General features: G+C 50.7%; 1 protein-coding gene across 35 annotated transcripts in view; it reads right to left on the bottom strand.

Moving 5' to 3' along the window:
- The window catches only part of EPB41L1 (erythrocyte membrane protein band 4.1 like 1), a 168,169-nt gene that overhangs the window by 64,061 nt on the left and 79,589 nt on the right, over positions 1-24,519 (bottom strand). For 18 of the 35 annotated variants that reach the window (XM_060397758.1, XM_042230104.2, XM_042230105.2 and 15 more), the window contains exon 1: positions 9,669-9,978. The exons of 10 other annotated variants lie outside the window; for them this stretch is intronic. In XM_060397758.1, the coding sequence (XP_060253741.1) occupies positions 9,669-9,678 (10 nt within the window). In that variant the 5' untranslated portion in view covers positions 9,679-9,978. Of the gene's footprint in view, positions 1-4,472; positions 4,595-8,257; positions 8,559-8,831; positions 8,920-9,668; positions 9,979-24,519 lie in introns of those variants that run through there. 7 more of the 35 variants (XM_042230099.2, XM_042230106.2, XM_027977147.3 and 4 more) reach the window with 5 other exon arrangements.

Genomic DNA, 24,519 nt, shown 5'->3' with positions numbered 1-24,519 from the left:
AGCATCAGTTTCTCCATCTGTTAAGCAGGGAGGAGAGGCCCTAATCGTCCACTTCAGAGCAGGGCCATGTAGAGAAAAAGGATGTTTCAGAGAACAAAAGGACTTTGAAATGCAAAAGTTACAGTCACGCTAAAGACAAGGGAGCGTGTATCACAGATGTTTATGACATGCGTCCCAGAAGCGTGTCTTTGCATACATATGCACTGCAGTGGAACCACGTGAGAGCACACACAGCCACGAGTATCCACGGTCATGAACAATCACTCCCCAGCCACGAAGGCTCTCTTCTAAATCTGAGACACTGACAACTTCTATCCAGACGGTTGTGGGAATTCTGAACCAGGCAGGAACTCACAGTAGGAAGGAGTGCAGAGAGGAAGAAGGAACAGGGCGTGGAAAACGCCAAAACAAAGAGAACGCTAGGCAGAAAGTGAGAGTCTTCTGAAAGATGTTTTCAATGATCACCGTTACCAAGATCATCCTTTCTTTTGGGGAAGTCACGGGGCACATCTTCCCCATCCCCCTAGGACCAATTCCTGGGCTGTTGATCCCCATTTGCACCCCCAGAACCATGTCCCACTCAAAGAGCCAGGAGGCTGAGCTCTTGGACTGTCCTTTGAACTCCTTTGCCTGCTGACCTCTGGTTGCCTTTGGTCAACGGGAGGCACTGGCAGGAGGTCAGAGAGTGGAAGCAGAGAGGGGGTAGGTCTCCCCAGTCGCCCTCCCTGTGGTTCTAGTGGCGGCTGAGTGGCTCTGTGACAGCTCCATGCACAAGCCCAGTAACACTATTCCCTCCCTCTGTTCATTCAGGCCGAAGGGAGCTAACAGTCTCTGTCACCGTGAGTTTGTGGGTCCCCCTTGTGGGTTCCCTTAACCCTGCCCACAGCGTTCTTAACATCTCCAAGTTAAAGCATCTGAGTTTTCTGCCAGAATCTGACTGATACACTGTGCTGTGTGCTGAGCCGCTTCAGTCACGTCTCTTTTGCGACCCTATGGACTGTAGCCCTCCAGGCTCCTCTGTCCATGGGATTCTCCAGACAAGGATACTGGAGTGGGTTGCCATTTCTTCCTCCTCCAGCGGGTCCTCCTGACCTAGGGATTGAACCTGAGTCTCTTATGTCTCCTGCAGGCAGGCAGGTTCTTTACCACTAGTGCCACCTGTGACTGATATACCACCTGACAGTAAATAGATACACGAACTAGAGAGGGAGGGGAGGAGAAATTGGAAAGAGGCAGTATAGTCAAATGGTTAAGGATAGACTAGGCAACCGGGAAACCCTGCATTCTCCCTTAATCTCACTGGGCCTCAGTGTCTTCATCTGTAAAACCGCGATGATAATCTTACCCATTTACTAGTTTTACTAAGAAAACTGAATTAGACCAAACTGAATTTGGCTCGTAAAGCACTTACAAGCCAAAGCCCACAGTGAGTACTCAAGAAATATTAGAAATTCTTATTGTCTAAAGGCTCAAAGGTTAACAAGAGCAGAAATTACAGACTTTTGTTTTTTTGACTTTTTAGGGGGTTCTCTATGTTACACCATTTTCCTACTATGAGCCTGTACTACTTTGAGAGTCAGAAAAGAAAAAGAAAAGAATTAAAAGAAAAAATACGGTGAGAGAAAGAGAGGCTATTAAGATTTATTCTTCTCCCTCTGGGAATGATGTTAACTCCCATTGGGATCTCCCCGGTGCAGAACATTCACTTCCTTGAGTGACAATCTCCAGGTGGACATGAATGAAATGACCGCCCGTGAGGAGGGAGGAGGGGGACTGTGCCGCCCTCCCAGCCAGGCCTCTGATGGAGCCCGAGGGGTAGAAACAGGAGCTGGGCCTGCAGTCATTCCTATGTGGCAGGGCGGAGACGGCAATTTGTCAGAGGCTGGCGGTACCCATGGGCACCGCATTAAATAAAATCAAGCCATGTGAAGAGGCTGCCACCCGTCAGCACTGGCTTCTTGCCCAAAGGTCTCACATGCCACCGTGGAGCCACAAACTGATGTGCCATTGCAGGCCGGGGACCACGTGACATGCCCAAACTGCAGAGTAAATAGCATCAGAAAAGAGAAAAGCCTCCTACTTGTCCACACGGATGACCGCAGAGGCAGAGGAGACCTCCCTGGAGTGGGACACCCTTTCTGAGAGCCGGACCATGAGCTGGCTGTCTTCTGGGCTTTGTCACCTTTGAGCTCCACCAGGGACACATGAGATGGGTGGGTTTATTCCCCCAGCAGGCAGGGCTGGCCAAGGTCACATGACTTGTCAGTTCGAGTTGAGCAGGGACTCGGACCCAGGTCTGCTGGCTCACGGCTCCATGCTCTTCCTCCTCAAACCTGCTACATCCCACTTGCTGTCAGCCATGTAACCAAAGCTACTGTTGCTCTGGATTGGAAATAATAACAGCAGTATCAACCCCTCCCACGTGCCGGGTGCTTTACAGTCTAAAGGATCCTTTTATCATCATCACTTCACTTGGACCTCACTGATCAGCAGTTGGTGAGAGAGAGCAGGGAACTGCAGAAACAAACATGGGCTTTGGATCAGTGTCCTTGCCCCTTGGGGCTCTGCTGAGAAGGGAGGTGAGGAGGGGAAAGAAGCCCAGAGAAGCAGGGAACCCTCCCCAGCAACCCTGAGCAATCTCACAGTTTCTGAATCTCTCTCACTTGATTTTCTTGTTTAAACACTACGAGAGTTCATGGTCAGCGTTATTTAGAAAAGAGTAAAATTGGAAACAACTTTAAATGTCCATCAATCCCCTGTTGATGGCCAAATGAACTAGGATTTATCCTGTGAAAAAGGAATTACAAAAGTATTACGTATCTAGTGTGAACATTTTGGGGATGGGGTTTAGATGCATTGACATAGAAAGATGTTGCCATATAGAATGAAAAAAATCTAACTTGTAAAACAATAATGCAATTTATGGTCCCATTCCGGTTTGTATGCTTATCGTTTATGTAGGCATAGAAAAAATTCTAGCCACCATCCTGCTTCTCTGGAGAGAAGGATTTTGGTTGGGAAAACAAGGAGAGAGTATGCTTCTGAATGATTAGGATTTTTCACATAATTCTTCTGTAATTAAAACAAGAAATAGTAAGTATTTTTAAAAAGCTTTGTCTGGGTCAGTCATTCATTTCCCATAGTACCTGCTGTAATGCTATTTCTGCCTATTCTCTTCCAATCTGTACCTATGGTCAGATCTAATTTTATATCATTTTAATCCGAGTGCTCATGGTCTGGGGTTTTTTTCCATTTAACATTAAATCGTATCGAGGGACCTTCCTAGCAGTCCAGTGGTTAAGATTCCAAGCTTCCACTGCAGGAGGGGTGGGTTTGATCCCTGATTGGGGAACTAAGATCCCACGTGCCACACAGCACGGCAAAAAAAAACCATTTACTGTATCAGAAATATTTCCACATTATTATATCATCATCATCACATCTAACATTCTTAGGTACTTCTCTGTGTACTAGTTCCTATGCTAAGGATCTTACATACCTGAAATCATTTAATCTTGATGACAAGCTTAAAAACAGGTACTTGGATTATCCATATTACAGATGGGGAAATTGAGGCTTAGAAGATGAACTGACTTACCAAGTCCTCACAGTCACTAAGGATAGAAATGAGACTTATGCCCTGGTCTGTCTCCAGTCCTCGCTGCACACCTCTCCATCCTACTCCCCTCCCAGATACTGAGCAGTGAGTGAGAAGAATGTGCCAAGTAGGGCTGAGAAGACCCTGGTCCTGGTCTTCCTACCTGCATGACCTTGGACAAGTCACTTGCCGTCTGCTTTGTCCACTCCATCAATTCTTTCACCAGACAAGCATTTGCAAACCACTCAGCCACACGCTGAGGACAGAACAATGAATAAAACATGAACACTGCCCTCCAAGAGATGACAGCCTAGCCTGAATCTCTTCACGTGCGGGAAGGCTCTAACCCCTGTCCCGCCTCTGTCACAGCAACATGAAGTGAAATAAAGAAAAGATGCCGAGGAACCTGACGAGTACACAGCTCCATACGCTTCGAGGGTAAGTATTTCTGCGGCTGTTCATGGCTGCATATTATTTTATCCACTGGATGTTCCAAAACGCTCTCAATCATTCCCCTATTGTTGGGCACTTAGTCCCAATTTGCTGCTATTATGGAAGAAGCTCTGATGCGGCTTCATCCAAAGGAAATTATGCAAAAGGGAAAAAAAAAGCCAGATGCACAAAGACGACGCTGCGCAACCTTCAGAATGACTGAAGGGAGATGAGTCCTTCATCTGAAACTTCTGAAGCTGCAAACCAAATTCATGCCCTTCCCCCACCCCATGGCCTTCCCCACCCTAAGCTGCTCCTCCCGCAACCATCCAAGGGGACAGCTTGGTGTGGTTTCAACCTCCCTCCCTCCCCAGCCCTCCAGGTCCAGAGGGCCAATGTCTTTCCTGCAAAGCTGAGCCTGTCCCTTCCTCGTGGTTCTTACCAAAGGGGCCTTCCCAGACCTGGCTCTGTCCTGCCCCAATGCAGGCCCCATGCAGATCAAATACCCGCAAAGGTTCCTGGAGCGTCCAGGCTCCTGGGGAGGAAAGTGATGTTAGCCGAGTCCCTGTGGCATGCCAGCACTGCGCTAAGTTCTTTACGTAACAACCCTAACATGGCCTCCTTGAGACAGGCGCGCTTGGCCGCACTTTACAGATGAGGAAACTGAGGCTCAGATCAGCTGAGTGAGAGCCCAAGGGTACGTGGCTAGGACACAGTGGAGCTGCAACTAGAGCTCAGGCCTGGCAGATTCCAGAGTTTTGCCAAAGACCCAAAGACAAGCTGACTTTCTGAGTCACCTCCCAGCGCCCCCAGCCCCCTGCACCATCTGCTGCAGGCACACCAGACCACCCATTCTTCAAACACGTCCCGATTTCCCTTCCCTCTGACCCAGGAGAGGGTGTGCCCTTCCCCCCACAGCTATCAAAATTCCACTTGGCGTTTGGTGCCCAGTGCCAAGGCTGCAATCTCCTTGAAGCCTTCTCTGATCACCAGAATAGGAATCCACGCCTACAGAGGCAATAGCTCATCCTTCACCTTCTCTGTGCCATGTCTATGTCTCTCCAGGCCAGACTGGGAGCCCAGGGAGGATAAGGATGCTTTGCCAGAGGCCGTATAGGATCAGCAGCAGGTACTCGGGGGATATTTTTCAAATTGAACAAAACCGAGAATGACCTCTGAAAAGAAACTTTGAGCTGCTGGCATGGCCATGGGGAAAGTGGCTCCACCTCACACTGCCTGGATTTGAATCCTGGCTCCCCGACACCTGAGCTGTGTGACCTTGAGCAACTGTATTTCCCTTGCTAAGCCTCAGTTCCCTTCATCTGTAAAATGGGAGAAAAAAGGATTTTTGCCTCAAAGGGCTTGTGAAGATTGTATGAGTGGCACAGTTAAGCCCTTAAAACGGGTGCCTGGTATATAGTAAGTGCTTGATAAATGCTGGCTGCTACTATTCTTACCCACAAGCCTCCCGCCCACAGAGGAAGCGGTGCCAGCCTGCTCCCACCCCTACCCGCCTACCCATGCACAAGTCCCCTCCCCACCAGGCCTCCTCCTCACAGTCCCAGCTGGTGCACCTGCATTCCCTCCTTTGTATGTTCTGGTCACTGGGTTCCTGTCTAGTGTGGCGGGGGTGAGTGTCAGGGCCAGCCAGCCTTAGAGCCACCCAGTCTTCCCCTGCAGCCAATGGGAGCACAGAGTCCAGAGCATCCTCACTGCTGGGGGTTCCTGGCCAGGAAGCAGAAAGCCAGGGCCGGTCCCTCTTTCAGGCTTCCGGCCAGTACCTTTCTGCCCCCTACCCCTCAGGACCCCAGGAGCACTCAGGCCACCCTTGCCTCACAAAACCTAACCCACCCTTGAACTCTCCACCAGGACCAGTCCTGGCACATCAATTCTCTGGTTCTGCTGGACACCAACCTGGTACTTCCAGGTTGTACTTGCTCCAGGTACAATGCCAAGGTAAACAGAGATACTCTGGACTCAGCCACACTCTTTCCAGCTGTGCAACCTTAGGAAGGTGACACAACCTCTCTGAGTCTTAGTCATGTGTAAAAACGATAATAATAGCACCTACCTGTCAGAGTTGTTGGGAGATAATGCAAAGCATACAGTAAATACTCAATAAATATCCTCATTCTGATTGTATAATCACTGGTATTACTCCAGATGGAGATTACTATCCACTTTTAATAAATGGGGGCACAGAAGCCCAGACAGGCTCACCCGGACGACCGAGCTGGAGCAACACAGAGGCCCCTCCCACCTCAGCAGCCTAGGCGGGAGACCCTCTCCACTGCTCCTGGGGGCTCAGGCCCAGAACACGCCTGGGCACCCAGCATCCTCTTGGCTCTGGATACTTCCAAGAGGGACCAGGATTCCAGGTTGACTATGCCTCAGCCCTTGCCCCTTAACCAGGACAAGGCAGCCTGGCAGCCAAGACAACCTGGCCTTGCCTTCTCACCTTTTGGGGTCAAGGGCTGGGAGACCAATGTACCCTCTCTAGAAGGCAGACTCAGGCTCCAGGCTATAACGCCAGCCCATCAGAGTCCTGTGTATGGAACGGCCACGGCAACAGGGAGGCAGGCATTTGGGCTACAAGAAACCCGAACTCATTAGAGGCTGTGGGTACCTAAGTGCTGGCTCTCACACCCATTTGCCTGTGACCTTGGACAAGTCATTCCTCCTTTCGAGGCCTCAGTCAATGTTTCAGTATGTCCTGAGTGAGCCCTCCGGGACCAGGCATGGTTCTCATGCCGGTTCTGGGAAGCAGCTCTCCATGAAGCCCACTGAACTCAGGCTCAGGGAACTGCACATGGCCCAGGAAGGGTTTTAATGGAATAGGTCCCTTGCACTGATCTCCTCCAGGACTGCTTCGAGGGACACAAATACGGCACACGGGGTCACCGGTAGGCATGACCTCAGACTAGCCAAGAGAAGCCAGCTTCATCCCTGCACGGAACTGGCAGAGCCTCCCTGGGCCACGGCGGCTCAGAGAGGAGGCTGGCACAGGCTGCCTCTGCCGCAGGCTCCATATGAAGGAATGGGTGGGCAGGCGGGTACACAGTCGCCTCTGTTCTCCACACCCTTGCCCAGGACAGACAGCCCCACTTCCTCCAGGGGTATCATTTGAGGTCCTGAGCCTTCAGCCTGGCCTGGTGGCTACTGAATCTGGAAGACTCCTAATGCTGGGAGGTGGGGGAGAGGCAAGCTGTAATCCCACCCAGCCCTGGAGAGGTTATAAACCTAGCCCTCTTACACTCCCACCTCTGGGTACAGAGGAGGAGATATGAAGTGATGGCAGGAGCAAATGGTAGTGTCCCTCTCCCATCAAGGTATTCTCAGAGCTTGCGGGGGTGGGGGGTGGGGGGTGAGTGCGGGGAAGGAGGTGGGCAAGGACCGCAACCGGCAGCTGCGAAGGAGGCCAGTATCCTCAGTACTCCTTCCTAGTCCTTGTCCAGCCTCCTAAGCCATACCTCTGCCAGACAGTGGCCTTAGATCTGATGAGCACCCTGGTGGTTGCAGTCATGTGCACCCCCAGCCCCCCGCAGCCACATACCATGCCCACCCCTCAAGATCCCACCCTCACGGGCCCTCCGACGTCCCCCAAGTGAGAAGGTGCCAGGCACAACTGGGACCCACAAGTCCTCTCCCTCTAACGTGTCAATGCCAGGCCAGAAACCCCGTGTCCCTAGAGCCAAGTTCTATCCCCCTAGCTTTGGGAGACATGGAAGGGAGGTAGGATGGGGAATGAGCCCGAGTGGAGGACTGTCTGCAGCCAGAGGATGAGTGAGGACCAGAGCTCTCCAGCAACCCAGGCTCCAGTCAAGAGACTGTCTTGCAGCGTCTGAATCCTGGAGGAAATATCCAGAGGGCTCTGGGCCTCCTCTGAGGCGGCAGGAGTGGTCTCCGAGAAGGGAGAACAGGAGTGCGCCAGCCCGGCAGCCACCCAGCAAACGTTCATCCTTAGAGCAAGCCTCAGCTCCCCGCCTGCCCACCTCTCTCTCCCGGAAGGCTGCAGACCCGGGAGGTCAGGAGGACCAGCGAGGACGGCCCCCACACTGGCCGGAGGGCCGACAGCCTGCAAACTCAGTTCCTGCCGGTCTGCCCCCGACTCCTCGTCCTCCCCCAGGGCTGAAGGCTGGGCCTCCGAGTAAAGAGCCCCCGGCCCACCCCTACCCAAACCCACCCACGCCCCCCTCCCGTGCCACCTGATCGCCCGCACGTGCCTACCTGGGCCTGGGGGTCCCCATCTCGGGCGCGCGGGGCGGGGGGCGCCCCCTCGGCTCCTGCGAGCCGGCAGGCCGCGGGGCGGGGCGGGCTCTGCGGAGCAGCCTGTTCCGCGACACCCCCGCCCGCTGATGGATGCCGACTGCAGCAGCGGCGGCGGCGGCGGTTCGGCGTGCGCCGGGGGCTGGGCACCGTGCCCACAGCCCCGGGCCTGGCGCCCGCCGCGCGGCCCGCCCCCGCCCCCGCCCGGCCTCCGCTCCCAGCCCGGGGGCCGCCGCCGCGCGCCCGCCTGCTCCCTCGCGGCGGTCCGGCCCCTGCCTCCGCCTCCTCCCCGCCGGTATCCCTCTCCCTCTCGCCGCTCTCCCGCTCCCGCAAGCTCCCAGGCCACCTCCTCCGGGGCGCCGTCACACCGGGCAGTCCCCGGGACCCCGGCGGGACTGTGCCTCGGCCGCCCAGTCCTGGGGCTCCGTGGCTCCCACCCTGGCCTGGGCCAGCCTCTGGTCCCCTCGCGTGGGGGCTCGGCAGGGAGAGAGGGAGAGGGGAGTGGGGGAGGAAGAGGAGAGGCGCCCTGACTCACAGGGGGTGACTCAGCCTCGGCCCACCGAGCGCGGCCGGATACCCTCACCTCCCCTCCCTGGCAGCTCGGCGCGGGGCAGAACTTCCCCGGAGCCAGCGCTCCTCCTCCACCAGGGGGGCGGTATCGCAAACGTCTCCCAGGGGTCCCATGTGTGTGTACGTGTGCATTTGTTCCTATGTGCTTCGGTGACAAATGGCTGTGTAACGGTGGGGCCTGGCCGGTGTACAGCTGTTTCTGGAGGTGCCGTAGGCATCCAGGCTCTAGGAAGGTGGGCTTGGGGGGTGGCCAGAAGGCCTGCAGCACCAAGGTCCTGGCTCAAAACCAAGTGAAGCCTGGCTCCTCCCTTCCAGCCGCGCTGTTAGAACTCAGAAAGCTGTCCAGACCACCTTACCAGACAGAGGAAAACCCCCAACAGCCTGCCTTCCAGTCCAGCCCTGTCACGTGTCAACCAGTACCTTTGGGCACATGGCTCTCTTGCTCTGGGCCTCACTTTGCCAATGAAAGAAAGAGCTGGATGTACCTGTCTCCACAACATGATCCCCTGAGATTTCTGCCCACCGGTCCACATTTGCAGCCCACACGACCCCTGCTCCCTGACCCGCCACCATCCAGGGCATACACATACACGTTCTTTAAATCATTCCTGAGTACCTACTGCATGCCAGCCACCGTTTTAGGTGCTGCAGAATCCACCACACTGGAAACTGGAGGTTCAAAGCTGGGACGCCACCCACATGAGAACCAAGCCTCCACACCCTCCCCGCCCGCCCCTCCCAGGCTGCATTTCCTTCAGTGTCCACCTCACCAATGGGCTGCATCCCTTAGTGTCCACCTCACCAGGATCCATCTGCACTCCCACACTCCAGAGACAGGCAGCTCCTTCAGTCCACTCTTCTCTCCCAAGGCAGATGGTCCATCAGGATGACCTACCCCAGGTTCTATTATCAACCCTAGATCCTCCACGGAATGAAGCTATGCCCCTCTCCCCAACCCCTCTCAGAGAACCAAGACAGCAAGCATGTCCCTTCTCCCCACCCCCAAACCAAGCCTTCTCTTCTCCAAGTTAAACATCACCAGCTCTTTCACCAGATGTTCCCAAGACACAGCTTCCGGTGCCTCCACTCTCTCTGCTGCCCCTAGGCTCAGTAGTCAGAGAGCAGGGAGCAGAAGGCAACCAGCTCCTCCGAGTCCTAGAGAACACGCCCTCCCTCCAGACAGGAGACGTGAAGATGCACAAACCAGCGGGGGCCAGCTCCCAGAAGGACTGGAGTCCTGCTGGGCGGACTTCCCTACAGATGTCCTCTTTTGTCTGTGGACTTTTCAATCCCCAGCTTCCCAGAGTCAGTTCTTCCCAGGACCTCCCCAGACCCTCGGGGGTGTGGCCTTGGGCAAGTCACTTTTTCACACTAGGGTGCTCTGCTTGAGCTCAGTTCACCACATTTACTCAAATGAATGCGTGAAAGGACCAGTGAAACTTAGGAGTTACACCAGATGAATTCGTTCTTTGATAGACACGTCTGCTAAGAGATTTTTTTCTGACTGCTTACTGCAAATATTTTCCTTCCAAATTGACAGCCTCCTCTGCTTGCTGCCCTCCCCAACCCTGGGCTCCCATGGGCCAGACCCAGCTGCCCAGATGGCACTGCCTGGCCAGGCCAGTTCAACTCTCCTTCCCTCAACCCTCCTCCCGTTCCTTTCTTTCCCCAGGAAGAAGCCTTGCTCTCCCCTCCTCTCCCCTCCCCTCCCCTCCTCTCCCCAGGGGCAGGGCCACTTTCCCACCCTCCTCAGCTAGATGGAGCCTCTCACTTTCCCAGAAGAATCCAGGCTACATTCCAAAGACCAAGGCAGAACATTCCCAGATATGACTCTGGATTTAAACCCAAAGAGCTCGATTCCCTTTAAGTCAGTGGGACCACACAGAAAACCAGGCTTCTTCTACCGCTATCATTATTATTTCTTATATTATTATTATTGACTAACTTTAAAAAAAAAAACTTTTAAAACAATATTTATTTGACTGCAGCAGGTCTTACTTGCTGTATGTAGGATCTAGTTCCCTGACCAGGGATTGAACCTGGGCCCCTTGCATTGGGAGTGTGGAGTCTTAGCCACTGGACCATCAGCGAAGTCTCTAACATTTCTATTTGTTGTTCAGTCGCTAAATCATGTCTGACTCTTGTGATCCCATAGACTGCAGCACACCAGGCTTCCCTGTCCTTCACCATCTCTGAGAGTTTGCTCAAACTCATGTCCAATCAGTTGGTGATGTTTATCCAACCATCTCATCCTCTGTCATCCCCTTCTCTTCCTGACTTCAACCTTTCCCAGCACCAGGGTCTTTTCCAATGTGTCAGCTCTTCACATCAGGTGACCAAAGTATTGGAGCTTCAGTTGCACCAGCAGTCCTTCCAATGAATATTCAGGGTTGATTTCCATTAGGATTGACTGGTTTGATCTCCTTGCTGTCCAAGAGACTCTCATTTCTATTAGAACTTTCCAGTTTGTAAAGTACTTTCAGAAGTCATGCTCACATCCTGTGACACACTGTCACCCTCTCATTTTATAAGCAGGCAATTTGAGGCCCAGAGCAGTGAGTGATTTATCCAAGTTCACACTTGCCAGTAACACTGATTTTCTAGACCAGACACTTTCCACTTCACCCCACAATAACCTTTTCCAGAGAAATCTGATTAGGGTGAGGGCACTCTCTGAAGAACAAACAGCCCCCTATAGGCATCAGTTGAAATCACTACCCCAGTTACTTGCTTTCCTTCATTCCCAGGACAGGGAAACTGAAACACAGGACCAAGACTGAACCGAGAACCAAACCTTGGAGAAATGCGAGTCGTCCAGGTGGAGGAAAAGAAGCCTCACCTCACCCCCCTCCCTCAATAAAGAGGGCTCTTCTGAATTCTGCTTCCAGCTCTGGCTCTGCCACTTCTTTCTATGTTACTTGGGTAGATGATTTGATCTTTCTGAGCCTCAGTTAATTCCCTATAAAGTGGCAGAAATTCTTCCTGCTTTACTCCTTGAGTTGCTGTGATGGAAGATCAGCAGATGTCAGCAGCAAAGAAGGTCTCCCCCTCTCTGGGCCGCTGGGGAGGCAGGAGAAAGTCTTTCTTCTTATTTTTGTCTCTTTCTTTTTTTTTTTTTTAGGCCATGCTGAATGGCTTTTGGGATCTTAGTTTCCCAATCAGGGATTGAACACGGGCCCCTGGCAGTGAAAGCCTGCCATCCAAACTATTGGACAACCAGGGAATTCCCAGAAAGTCTTTCTTCTGAAATTTTAACTGGAGGGAACTTGATAGTGCAGAAGTGCTAGGATACAGGAAAGCCAGGAATAGAATGAAAGTGATTCGCACCCCTGGCTGGGAGAGCAAAAACACGAGGTGTTAGCTAAAGCCCCCCAGAGCCCACTGGTGGGGCAGGGACCAAACCCAATACTCAGGTAGAGTCCCTCCCACCCCACCTCTTTTATCTTTTGAATGAGGAATCCAAGGCTCAGAGAAAAGTGGCAACTTGCCAAGGTCACCCCATTGGAGACAATGGTCTCATGATTCCCAGTCACCAAGGGCCCCTGGATTCCTGGGTGGGCAGGGTGGGGTGGTGGGCGCTGCTGGTGTAAGGATTGCATCTTTCATTTAGCAAACAGTGATGTACACGCTGAGCCTCAGGAAGGCAAGAGGAACTGGGTAGCCTCTGTCCTGGAATTCACTGTCAGTCCAGCGGCAGAGAATGGTACCTAAACCAGTACATCAGAGGGTGTTGTAAGATGAATCACCACCACTTTTTGAGTACTTGATCTGTGCCTGGCACCAGTCACACATTCATTTGTTTAATCCTTACAACAATTCTCTGGCATTGAGATTATTAACTCTTTTCATAGCAGGAATCTCTGAGGCTTGCGGTTTACAACTTCCCAAAGTTCACTCAGCTAACAAATGGCAGGGCCAGGATGCGTCTGCCCAGTCTGTCCGAGGCCAAGCGCTGAGCTTCAACCCTTATGCTTTGCTCCCTGCCTCTAGGGCTCTGCTGACCTATGAGCTAGCCACTACCCACATATGGCTTCTGAGCACTTGAAATGTGGCTCGTGCACATTGAGATGTGCTGTAAGTGTAAAATCCAAGCTAGGTTTTGAAGATTTAATTAAAGAAATGTCCTGTATCTCCTTAATAACTTTGGTATTGCAATGCTATTTTGGATGTATTCAGTTAAATAAAATATATCATTAGAATAATTTTATCTGTCTCTTTTGGCTTTTTTTATTTTTCACGTGGCTATTAGAAAATTTAAAATCACATATGGGACATCCCTGGTGGTCAAATGGTTAAGAATCCACCTGCCAATGCAGGGGACACCAGTTCGATCCCTGGTCCAGGAAGATTCCAAGATTCTACAACTACTGAGCCCATGCTCTAGAGCTGGAGCTCCACAACTAGAGAAGCCACCTCAATAAGAAGCTCTCATACCACAACTAGAGAGCAGTCTCCACCCACCTCAACTAGAGAAAGTCCACGCGCAGCAATGAAGACCCAGCACAGCCAAGTAAATAAATAAACACATTTAAAAATAAGAAATAAATAAAATCACATATGTGGCTAACACGCGTGGCTCACAGATTTCTTTTGGTCAGCACCAGTTTAGATTCTCTGAAGCCCTAACCCAGCCCATGGACCTCAGAAAAAACAAAAGTGAGTAAAAGGCACAGTTCTAGGGAGGAAGGCATGCACCAGGGCAGGAGGGCAGCAGGGCCTGGGTGTGTGCTAAGACATGTCTGACTCTTTGCGACCCCATGGACTGTAGCCCACCAGGTTCCTCTGTCCATGGGATTCTCCAGGCAAGAATACTGGAGTGGGTTGCCATGCCCTCCTCCAGGGGATCTTCCCGACCCACGGATCAAACCTGTGTCGCATGTCTCCTGCATGGGCAGGCGGGTTCTTTACTGCTAGCGCCTCCTGGGAAGCCCCAAGGGCCTGGGTGGGCTGAGCTGAATGAAGCCCCAGGCAGCTGACAGTGGGGCCAGCTTATAGAGGAAATTACCAGAGCCAGACTTTCCAGAGCAGCGTGATCGATGGGCCTGGGAAGTTCTGCCTGACAAGGCTGTTCTTGCTAATCCCAGGCATGCTCTGGAAGGCACTGCAGGGCAGCTGTGTCCGGGGGTGGGGAGCAGTCTGGGTGGATGGGCAGCAATGCCCACCTGGCAGGGACCTCCTGGCTCCTGCTGCCCCTACCGCAGCTCCTTCAGTCTCCCCCAAGAAACCTCTTGAACAACTGCTATCTCAGAGAACCTCACCATCCTCTCAAACCTTCCAGCCCAGACTGTGGGAACCACGCATTCCTGCATTAGGTCATGTTCTGCCATGCAATGATGAAGCTACACGGAGGGTCACACAGTGCAAAGCACTTTTCCATCCTTTCTATGACAGTGTTGAAGAGCTGGGGGGCAATGGTTATCTCTGGGGAGAGGACAGGGGGAGGGACAGAGGAGGTTCATTAATAGCACAGGAGCTGTGTGATCTTGGGCAGGGCCCAAACCTCTCTGAGCCTCAGTTTCCACCTCTGTACAATGGGGTTTCCCCAATGGCTCAGTGGTAAAGAATCTGCCTGCAATGCAGGAGATCCAGGTTCGATCCCTGGGTGAGGAAGATCCCTTGGAGGAGGAAATGGTAACCCACTCTAGTATTCTTGCCTGGAGAATCCCATGGACAGAGGAGCCTGGCAGGCTACAGTCCACAGTGTCACAAAGAGTCAGATACGACTGAAGTGACTGAGTATACACAATGGGGATATTGTCAGCACCACCTCTTCAAGCTCCTGTGACACGAGAGAACACCTGTGAGATGCCCAGTCTCTTCAGAGCCTCCAGAGGTCACCTCCCCTCTAGGAAGTCCAGCCCCCTTGCTTCTACCATCCAGCCTGTTCCTCCTCTAGCCTCTGGACCACACATCTCTCGTCTCTACTTCTGAATTTGGGGTTCAGCTGTCACGAGGCTCTCTGGCCGCTCCAGTAAGACCGCAGTTTGTCAAAGGTGGGAACCTTGCCTGTGCCCTCATTATCCTCACTCTTCCCCCTCCCCCTGTCTTTGCCTCCCCACCCCCACCCCCTGCCCCGACAGACATGTTCCTGCACAGATCTGCACAGCCCAGAGGCTGCGATAGCCTAGCGGCTTGGCCACTTGGCCACTGTCTTTGGCCCAAAGTGATGCGAGTCAGGATGACTGTGCACACCCTGAGGAGCTGCACCTACCCTGCTCCCTCACAGGAAGAACCTTCAGTAGCCAGGGGTTCTCTGATAAAGTGACTGGAACCCTCAGCCCAACTCCGCAGACCTTTCACAGCCTGGTCTCACCTGCCTCTTCATCCTCAGGTCTCTGTGAAATTGACTTGTTCTGGGCCCCCAGGGTGCAGCCACGTGGGGCCCTGCCTCTCCGCTTTTGCACGTGTTCCTCCTCCACCTGGGAGACCCTCTTCCCCTCTCCCATGATCATGCTTTCAGCCATCCTTCAGGAAGTCCTTCCTGATCCCCTCCTCTTTACAACCCCAGCTCCCAGCTAGAAGGAACCTCAAGGCTCCTCCCCTTTCTCCTGCGCTCTGCCCTCCAGTCCTGGGATGTGTGAATTGCCCCACTCAGCCCTCGGCTCTAAATAGGTGCATGGGGTGTGTCTCTTGGGAGCCAGAGCCAGAGGCCAGGGAGCCAGGAGTTCACCCAGGACGCCAGGACCCTGTTGAAGCTGAGCTCTGCTGACCCACACTCTGCCTCGGCTACATTTTTAATGGATCTCCACACTCCTGCTCCCCCTGGGAAGTCAGCCCTCCCCTAGGACGTCTGGGAGCCATACTCCTGGGGCCTGAACATAAAAGATCTGGCCACATTCCCACTGGATTCAGACATCCACCCAGCCTCCCGTCAGGTGCTTGAAGTGTCAGCTGAGGTTTGCCTCATCACAGCATCACAGATTTCTTGCAGTCAAAAGAGACCTTGGAGAGAATCACACTGAGGCTGGGAGCAGGGAGAGGCAGCAGAAGAAAGTCTGTGTGTGCGTCTGTGGTCCTCTGTGCCAGAAGATGCTGCAGAGACACCATCAATCACCATCATCATCACAGAGAGCCTTTGGGACCCACTACGTGCTGGCACTGTGCCTAACAACATGCATCCATTTTCAGTTCTTCACTTCTTCCTTCTCTGTAAGGCAGAGGTGATATATTCTACCTTGACTTTATAGGGGAAGAAACCGAAGCTCAGAGCAGGTAAGCCAGGAGTGCAAGGTCACATTGCTAGTAGGTAGGGGGCCAGGATTCAATCTGAGGTGTGCTTGACTCCACAGCCAGTTTGTCCACTATTAATCCTACACACACACGGTTTAACACAAATTCACTGCAGAGAGATCGGCTATATTTTATCTCCTGTCTGGGGGTGGGAGGTGGGGGTAGTTTCATAAATGTGTGTAAACTTATGATCTGTGTACTTCTCTGCATTTATAACCTCAGTAAACTTTTTTTTTTTTATGTTTTTGTGCCAGAGATGAATTTATGCTAGAGATTTAGGGGGTGTGCAATACTCTTTATATTAGAGTCTGAAACTAGAAAACTATATTTTTCCTTTTTTAACCATCTTGCCATTTCAACAGGGACTGTTCTGAAAAACTCATAAACCCCCAAGTCAGACCCAGCAAAAATTCACCTGCTGTTCATGGCTCAGACCACAAACATTTTCTTACACTTACATTCCCAGACCAAGCGCCACCTAACCAAAAATTAATTTCCAAAAACTAGCACTGCTCTGCAGTGTTTGCAACTTTCTCTTCATCCACCCATCCGCCCCAGACGGCTGGACCAGCTGCTGCCTCACTGTTAATCCCCAACTGCATGAGATGGCCAGGCAGCCACGTCTAGATGTTCCCGTCTCCTCACACCAGGCCAGGCTGGGCAGAGGAGCCGTCTGTGTGTGTAAACACAGCCTTCTGCTTGGGCAGTTCTTGCCGGACTCTCCTGGCCAACTGGGGCCCTCTGTGGCTTTTGTCTTTCTGCCCAAAATAACCATTGGCTTCAGTGGTTCTCTGGGCACGAATCAGACTCTCCTGAGAGCATGTGGCAGCTTGAAGACAGGAAGGGCACTTTATCCATCTCTGTTTCCCCTAGGCACTAGGACAGGGGTCTGCAATATTTACTGAGCGCCTCTGTGCGCCTGGAAGAACCTGTGTTGGGGTTGAGGGACTAGAAAAGTCTCAGGAAGCTGAAAATTTAGGGAAAGAGAGGAAACACCAATATCAGCCAACAGCAACAGAAGGCTAAAATACTAAAGGTTGTCATAAAGTGGGAAAGTGTCTTGGGAGCTCAGAGGAGAGAAAGATGAGAGGGGAGTGGGTGTCAAAGAAAGTTTCAAGGCAGAGGTGGCATTTAGGTTGAGTCTTAAAGACAGGGCACAAGGACAGTCTAAATGGAGGAGAGAGTCTGAAGCAGGCACAGATTGGGAAGTACCAGGTAGACTCAGGAAGCTGATCTTTTCTTTTTGGCCGAGCCACACAGCTTGCAGGATCTTAGTTCTCCGCCCAGGTATTAAACCTGGGCCCCAGCAGTAAAAGTGCCAAGTCCTAACCACTGGACTGCCAGGAATACCCAGGAAACTGGCTTGAATGACCCAGAATAAAAGATGCCGAGGGCTGAGGCTGGGGCTGGAAGGGCACACAGTCCCAGTGGAAGCCTCAAATGGCATACACCAATGGGTTTCCTGCACTGTCTGGCAATGAGCCACACATGACTATTTACATATAAATTAATTAAAAAGGAAAAAAAATATAAAAGTCACAGCGACATGTGATGGTGGTTACCATACTGGACAGTGCAGAACATCTCCATCACTGAAGATAGTTCTACTGGGTGGCACCGGAACACACAGCAGAGAATCCAAAAGGCACTGAGCAGAGGTGAGACTGATTGGAGCTGGGCTTTATGGAGATTAACTTGTCCCTGGAGTAGGTACCTGGAGGTAAGAGAGAGACCTGGACCCAGGGCAGGTATTGTAATAACCCAGGTGAGATCAATAACCACGATTAGGGACTTCCTTGGTGGACCCGTGGTTAAGAATCCATCTTTCAATGCAGGTGACAAGGGTTTGATCTCTGTTTGAGGAACTAAGATCCCACATGCCACAGAGCAACTAAGCCCGTGCATCGCAACTACCAAAGGCCGTGAGCTCTGGAGCCCACCCACCCCACGCAGAGAGTCGGTGTGCTGCAACGGAAGATCCTTCATGCCGCAACTAAGATCTGATGTAGCCAAATAAAAATAAATCAGTAAATCCTTTTAAAAATAATCACGTCTGTTCCCTGTGTTCTTCCTATCAGGACGCAGGAAAGCAGAGAGCCATGGTTCTCAAAGTGTGGTCCCCAGAACAGCAGCATCACCTGGGAACTTCTTGGTGTGCAAATCTTCAGGTCCCACCCCACCCAGATCTACTGAATCAGAAACTGGGGGTTCAGAGCAGCAGCCTGTGCTTTCATCAGCTGTCTCCTGATTCTGAGGCACAATCCCCAGATAGAGGCTAGGAGCCAACTCTGGTTCTGGACTCTATACCTCTAAGTTCTATAATCAGAAAACCTGGCTCCATGTCGTACATCTCTTGGCTCAGCTGTTTACTAGCTGTGCTTAATCCCTTTGTGCCTCAGTCTTATAAGGATTAAAGGAGTTAATACATGTACTTTTCTTAGAAGAATGCCTGGCCTATAGTAAGTGCTCAATGAACGTTAATTATTTTTAATCCTCATGGGCCACCTCATCCAAACTGTTATGGTACAGGGACTTCCCTAGTGGTCCAGTGGCTAAGACTCTGAGCATCCAACTCAGAGGGCCTGAGTTTGATCCCTGATTAGAGAACTAGATCCCACATGTCCCAGCTAAAGTGTCTGCATGCCACACTAGAAGATACCATGAGCTGCAACTAAGATCCAGTGCAGACAAATACATAAAAATAAATATTAAAAAGTAAATAAACTCCTATGAGAAACACAGGGCTGGATGAAGCACAAGCTGGAATCAAGATTGCCGGAAGGAATATCAATAACCTCAGATACGCAGATGATACCACACTTATGGCAGAAAGAGAAGAACTAAAGAGCCTCTTGATGAAAGTGAAAGAGGAGAGTGAAAAAGTTGGCTTAAAACTCAAAATTCAGAAAACTAAGATCATGGCATCTGGTCCCATCACTTCATGGCAAATAGATGGGGAAACAGTGGAAACAGTGACTGACTTTATTTTTGGGCTCCAAAATAACAGCAGATGGTGACAGCAGCCATGAAATTAAAAGATGCTTGTTCCTTGGAAGAAAAGTTATGACCAACCTAGATAGCATATTAAAAAGCAGAGACATTACTTTGCCAACAAAGGTCCATCTAGTTAAAGCTATGGTTTTTCCAGCAGTCACGTATGGATGTGAGAATTAGATGATAAAGAAAGCTGAGTGCCAAAGAATTGATGCTTTTAAACTATGATTTGGAGTAGACTTTTGAGAGTCCCTTGGACTGCAAGGAGATCCAACCAGTCCATCCTAAAGGAAATCAGTCCTGAATATGCACTGAAGGACTGATGCTAAAGTTGGCCACCTGCTGCAAAGAACTGACTCATTGGAAAAGACCCTGATGCTGGGAAAGATTGAAGGCAGGAGAAGGGGATGACAGAGGATGAGACGGTTGGATGGCATCACCGACTCAATGGACATGAGTTTGAGTAAACTATAGGAGTTGGTGATGGACAAGGAGGCCTGGCATGGTGCAATCCATGGAGTCGCAAAGAGTCGGACACATCTGAGCGACTGAACTGAATTGATGGTACAAAGTTGAATTCTTCCCACAGACAATGGACCAGCATCTGTCTCTTACCTGCCTGTTCATCAAATAATATTCCTAGGCCTGCTCCCCACCCTACCACTTACTTCCCCCCAGGCCTAGAATGTCAGTTCTTCTCCCGGAAGGCAGGGGCATTTCCTGTGTCAGGGGGCCATTTCCACCAGGGGAGAATGTCAAGGCACAAGAGATGGATTTAATGTCCTGAGCTAGGATGTCCCGTAAGGAAACAAGTCAGAAGATGCCCCAGGAGACTTTCTCACAAAACCACCTGGGGATAGGAACTTCCAGAGCAAAGTGCCCAGTTGCCCACTGCTATTGAAAGCCTCAATTCATTTGGATCCATGCCAGCCTAAAGGCCATTTGAAATGGTACCTGGAATTCTGTCTACTGCAGGTAGCTCAGTCCTGACTCAGGGAACCAGCTGGGGGAGGATGCTGTCAAGAAACCTGGGTTCTGATCTTGGCTGTGAGAATTCGGGCAGTCATTTTCTTCTTTGGATCCTATTTCCTCACCTCTAATGTGAGGGGCTTGGACTGGTGCAATTCTTAACCTCTTCTGGGTCGTGGTTTCCTTAGAAAATGTGATAAAAACTGCAGAGCTTCTCCCAGAAAAACATACATGGGTACACATCCAGACATACACAACCTTATTATGATTTTAGCATCAGGAAACCTCATGAAACCCATGCATAGCTCACCCCTTGCGTCCATGGACACTTAAGAAACCTTGGCTAGATGGCCTCTAGCCATCAGGATAAGAAGTCAGCTGTATTTGTATCTAATCTAAAGGGAACTTATGATAAAAAAAATTTCACCAAAAAGAAGAGATGTGAAATGGGCTTTCATAAGATTCAACTGTTGATGGGGTAAATGGTATGCATCCATCTGAGAGCCTACCCCCAACCTTGTCATATTGCCTTGGCAGTCTCCCCCAACTTCCTGTTCCCCGCCCCAACTCAGCAGAGAGCGAGCATGTAGTCCTGAAAGACACTCCTGTCCCCACCAGCTGTCTCTGGCACTTCCCAAAGAGTAGACAGATTGTCTCTGGGCCACGACAAGGTAGAAGAGGAGGAGCTGGCCTGCCTCTTGTCCCCCTGCCTCAAATCCCTGGCTCAGATGCCAACCACTAAAGAGGCTCCCAGATGCCACCCTCCACCCCCCCAACACACACACACACAGAGCCACACTCATGCCCTCCCTCGCACAGCCACAGCCAAGGAAGGGACTGCACCTCCAGACACTCAGTGGTGAGGCCACCTGGAACAGGCAAGAGTTATTTTTAGAGGCCGAGTGACAGGACGGGTGAGACCAGTTCCACCCGTCAGAGCTCCCGCTGCCGCCACCGGCTCCGATGAATCACCACCCACTATGCGAACGTCCACATCTGTCAGCATGGCCAGAGAGGCTGCACTGGCTTCAGGAGCAACTGTCTTGGATTGGTGACCATGCTGATCACAGCAGCAAGAGGCCAGGATCACACCAGGGGCAAGATGCCCAGCTTGAGTCAGTGCAGACCGACTGCCTCTTCCAGCCCAGTCCAGCCCAGCCCTGGGCCACCAGGCCAACGGGGGCCATTCTCTGCACAAGTCCCTTCAGAGTGGCTGTTGATACCTCTTTCTGTCCTCAGTCTATCTGTAAGCCACTCACTCGGCCCCTAAATCATGGCATTCTAGTTATTATGGTAATGACCCCCCTCTCCCCGCCCAGTTAAAAAGGCAGACTTGGATGGTATCAATGCAGCTATCAACTGGTTTCATCTTTCTGGAGGGCATCTTGTGGTTTAACTGCAGGAGTTTTTGCTGTTTGTTTGTTTTTGGCCATACCATGTGGCTTATGGGATTTTAGTTCCCTGACCAGGGATAGAACCCTCAGCAATAAGAGCATGAAGTCCTAACCACTAACAGCCAGGGAATTCCTCTCTGGAGGGCATTTTGGAAAAGTGCATGATAAGTCTTAAAAGTGTGCACACCTTGGAGACGTCCCTGGTGGTCCAGTGGTTAAGAATCTGCCTTTCAGAGCAGGGGATGGGAGTTCCCACATGCCACAGGGCAACTAAGCCTTCCCACTGCAACTACTGAACCCATGTGCACTGGAGCCCAAGCACCACATCTAATAATTAATTTTTTAAAAAGTGTGCACACCTTTGAACCCAGAAACTCCTCTTCTGTCAACTTATCTGTGGGATCAATGGTGATCCTCAAAGAGGTAGTTATAAGAACATTTGTCTGTTATATACAGGAGTCTTATTTACCAGAGTAAAGTGGAAAATTGGAATTACTGTAAATGTCCAAAAATAGTGGGTATTTTATATAGTGATAATACATATCCTGAAATACTAAATAGCTATTAAACTATAATGTCATGAATCTATATGACCATATGTAATAATGTTCATAACATAATACAGATTTTTTCAAAGCATATGGAACATGTAACCCAATTTATATAAAATATGTCTGCACACACATAAAAAAAAGAAAACTGAAAGGAAATATTTAAAAAGTTATGTTCCCAGAGATTGTTTTATGATAGTGGAATTTCTTTTGTGCTTGTTTGGGTTGGGTTTTATTTCACTGTTTATCTTCTGGTGTGCATATGTGTTTGAACATATATTATTTATATGAGAGAAGCAACAAGAAAGGCCCATAACCCTCACCTCACTCACAGCCTCTGGGCTGAACCATCAAAGCCCTTCCTGGAAGCTCAGCAGAACCTCCACCCCTTCAGCCACCACTCTTACCAAGTCTCCCTCTGGCTTTGAACTTTGCTGCCTTCTTCCATAGACACCTGGGATTTCGCTAATTGGGGGGCCCCACCCAGTCCTTCCTCAGAGCCCCCTAACACATGCCTCCACAGTGGAAGTCCCCTCCTCAAAGGCCCCCTGTTCATGAATCTCACCCAGAGAGAGTATGTCTCATTTTACAGTAAGAGAAATAATAATTAACAAAGGTCAGAGTGGTAGTGAACCTTCACATTTATGTTTTGTGTTCCTTCTTACAGAGCACTTTATCAAACACATTTCACTGAACCTGCCCAGTGGTTTGTGAGGCAAGCAGTATCATACCCATTGCACAGATGAGGAAACTGGGGCCCAGCAAGTATAGCAGCACAATATCTGCCAAAGGTCTCATAGTGACGCAGATTCAAGTACAGGTCTGAGTTCAACATAGAAGGAGTTAAATGGAAGAACTGGACAGCTTACCCTGAGCCTACTTCTAAGGAGCCAGATTCTACAGAGTCCCTCCTTCCAGCTGAGCTCATAGTTGCTACACCACCACCCCCTGCCCAGAACCCCACAAAAGCCCATTTGAGGCCACGTGCCCTGTGTCTCCATACCAGTCCATCACTCTCTCCCAGCTCTGGCAATGGGTCCTTGCTGGCTCCTCAGGTCTCCTAGCAACAAGACATCCTGTGGCGCCTCTCTTGCCACCTCTGGGCTTTCCAGCAGTCAGCAGCTCCTCTCACAGGGGCTGTGGCACCCACGTGTGATGGGGGAGTGGGGGAGGAGATGGCATCAGCCAGCATAACCCCCACTCTGGGTCTGCTCCCAGCTCCACATATGGGGCACCGGCTCTGGCTACACTGTTCTTTTCTTGAGCTCCTGACTGTCTGCTGACTGGGACAAAAAAAAAAAAAAGCTGAATCCTAGGGTTCAAATTCTGGTCAATTCCAATTTACTTTTGCATTCTTGAAATATATGGAATCTTCCCATTAGAATAATATTAATAGTAAAAATAGCAGTAACAAGTACTAGCCACAAAACAGCTGCTTTATTCAGGGCTCAAAGCCACCCCTGAGAAGCAGGAGCTAGCATCTTCATTTCACAGATGAGGAACCTGAGATGTAATTTGCCTAAAGGCACTCAGCTAAGGAATGAACAAGATTTGAACAAGTGTGTCTGACACCAAAGTGTATGTTCTGACCACTGCACCACATCACATCTCTTAGAAGTCACCTGGTCCTACCCTCTTACCACAGAGAGAGGGAAATTGAGACCCAGAGGGGGGAAAGGATTTGTAGTAATCTAGCATTTACTGAGCAGCTACTATGTGTGAAGCCCCGAGTCAGGAATGTGAATGATAAACTGTTTCAGTTCCACACTATTGGATAGATGGGCTGTGACTATTTATTGAAAACTGTCAGAGCTGAGCAGTGGGTTCATGGAGGCTCATCATACTAGTCCCTCTAGTATTCTTCTGACTGAAATTTTCCATAATATGTATTTGGCTGCATCAGGTCTTAGATGTGGCACAGGGGAGGCATGCCGACTCTCCAGTCGTGGTGCGCAGATTTAGTTGCCCCAAGGCATGTGGGATCTTAGTTCCCCAACCAGGGATCCAGCCTGGATCCCCTGCATTGGAAGGCAGATTCTTAACCACTGAACAACCAGGAAAGTCCCTGAAATTTTCCATAATAAGAAAGTTTATAAACCCATGGCTGATTCATGTCAATGAGTGGCAAAAACCACTATAAATATTGTAAAATAATTAGACTGCAATTAAAATAAATTTTTTTTAAAAAAAATCAAGTTTAAAAGGACTATAGAAAAATGACTGATGAATATGTAAATTTTAAGTCTGGCTCAACTCATTGTTGTTGTTCAGTCACTCAGTTGCGTCTGAAACTTTTGCGACTCCATGGACTATAGCTCACCAGGCTCCTCTGTCCATGGGATTTCCCAGGCAACAACACTGGAGTACGTTGCCAGTTCCTTCTCCAGTGGATTTTCCCGATCCAGGGATCAAACCCGTGTCTCCTGTATTGGCAGGTAGACTCTTTACCACTGAGCCACCTGGGAAGCACCTTGGCTGGACTAGATAATCAGTAAAATCACCCAAACTGGGGGAT

Source organism: Ovis aries, chromosome 13 (genome assembly GCF_016772045.2).
Source record: "Ovis aries strain OAR_USU_Benz2616 breed Rambouillet chromosome 13, ARS-UI_Ramb_v3.0, whole genome shotgun sequence".
NCBI classification, from domain to species: domain Eukaryota; kingdom Metazoa; phylum Chordata; class Mammalia; order Artiodactyla; family Bovidae; genus Ovis; species Ovis aries.
The sequence above is the reverse complement of the archived record's forward strand: the minus strand, read 5'-3'. Positions and strand labels throughout refer to the sequence as shown.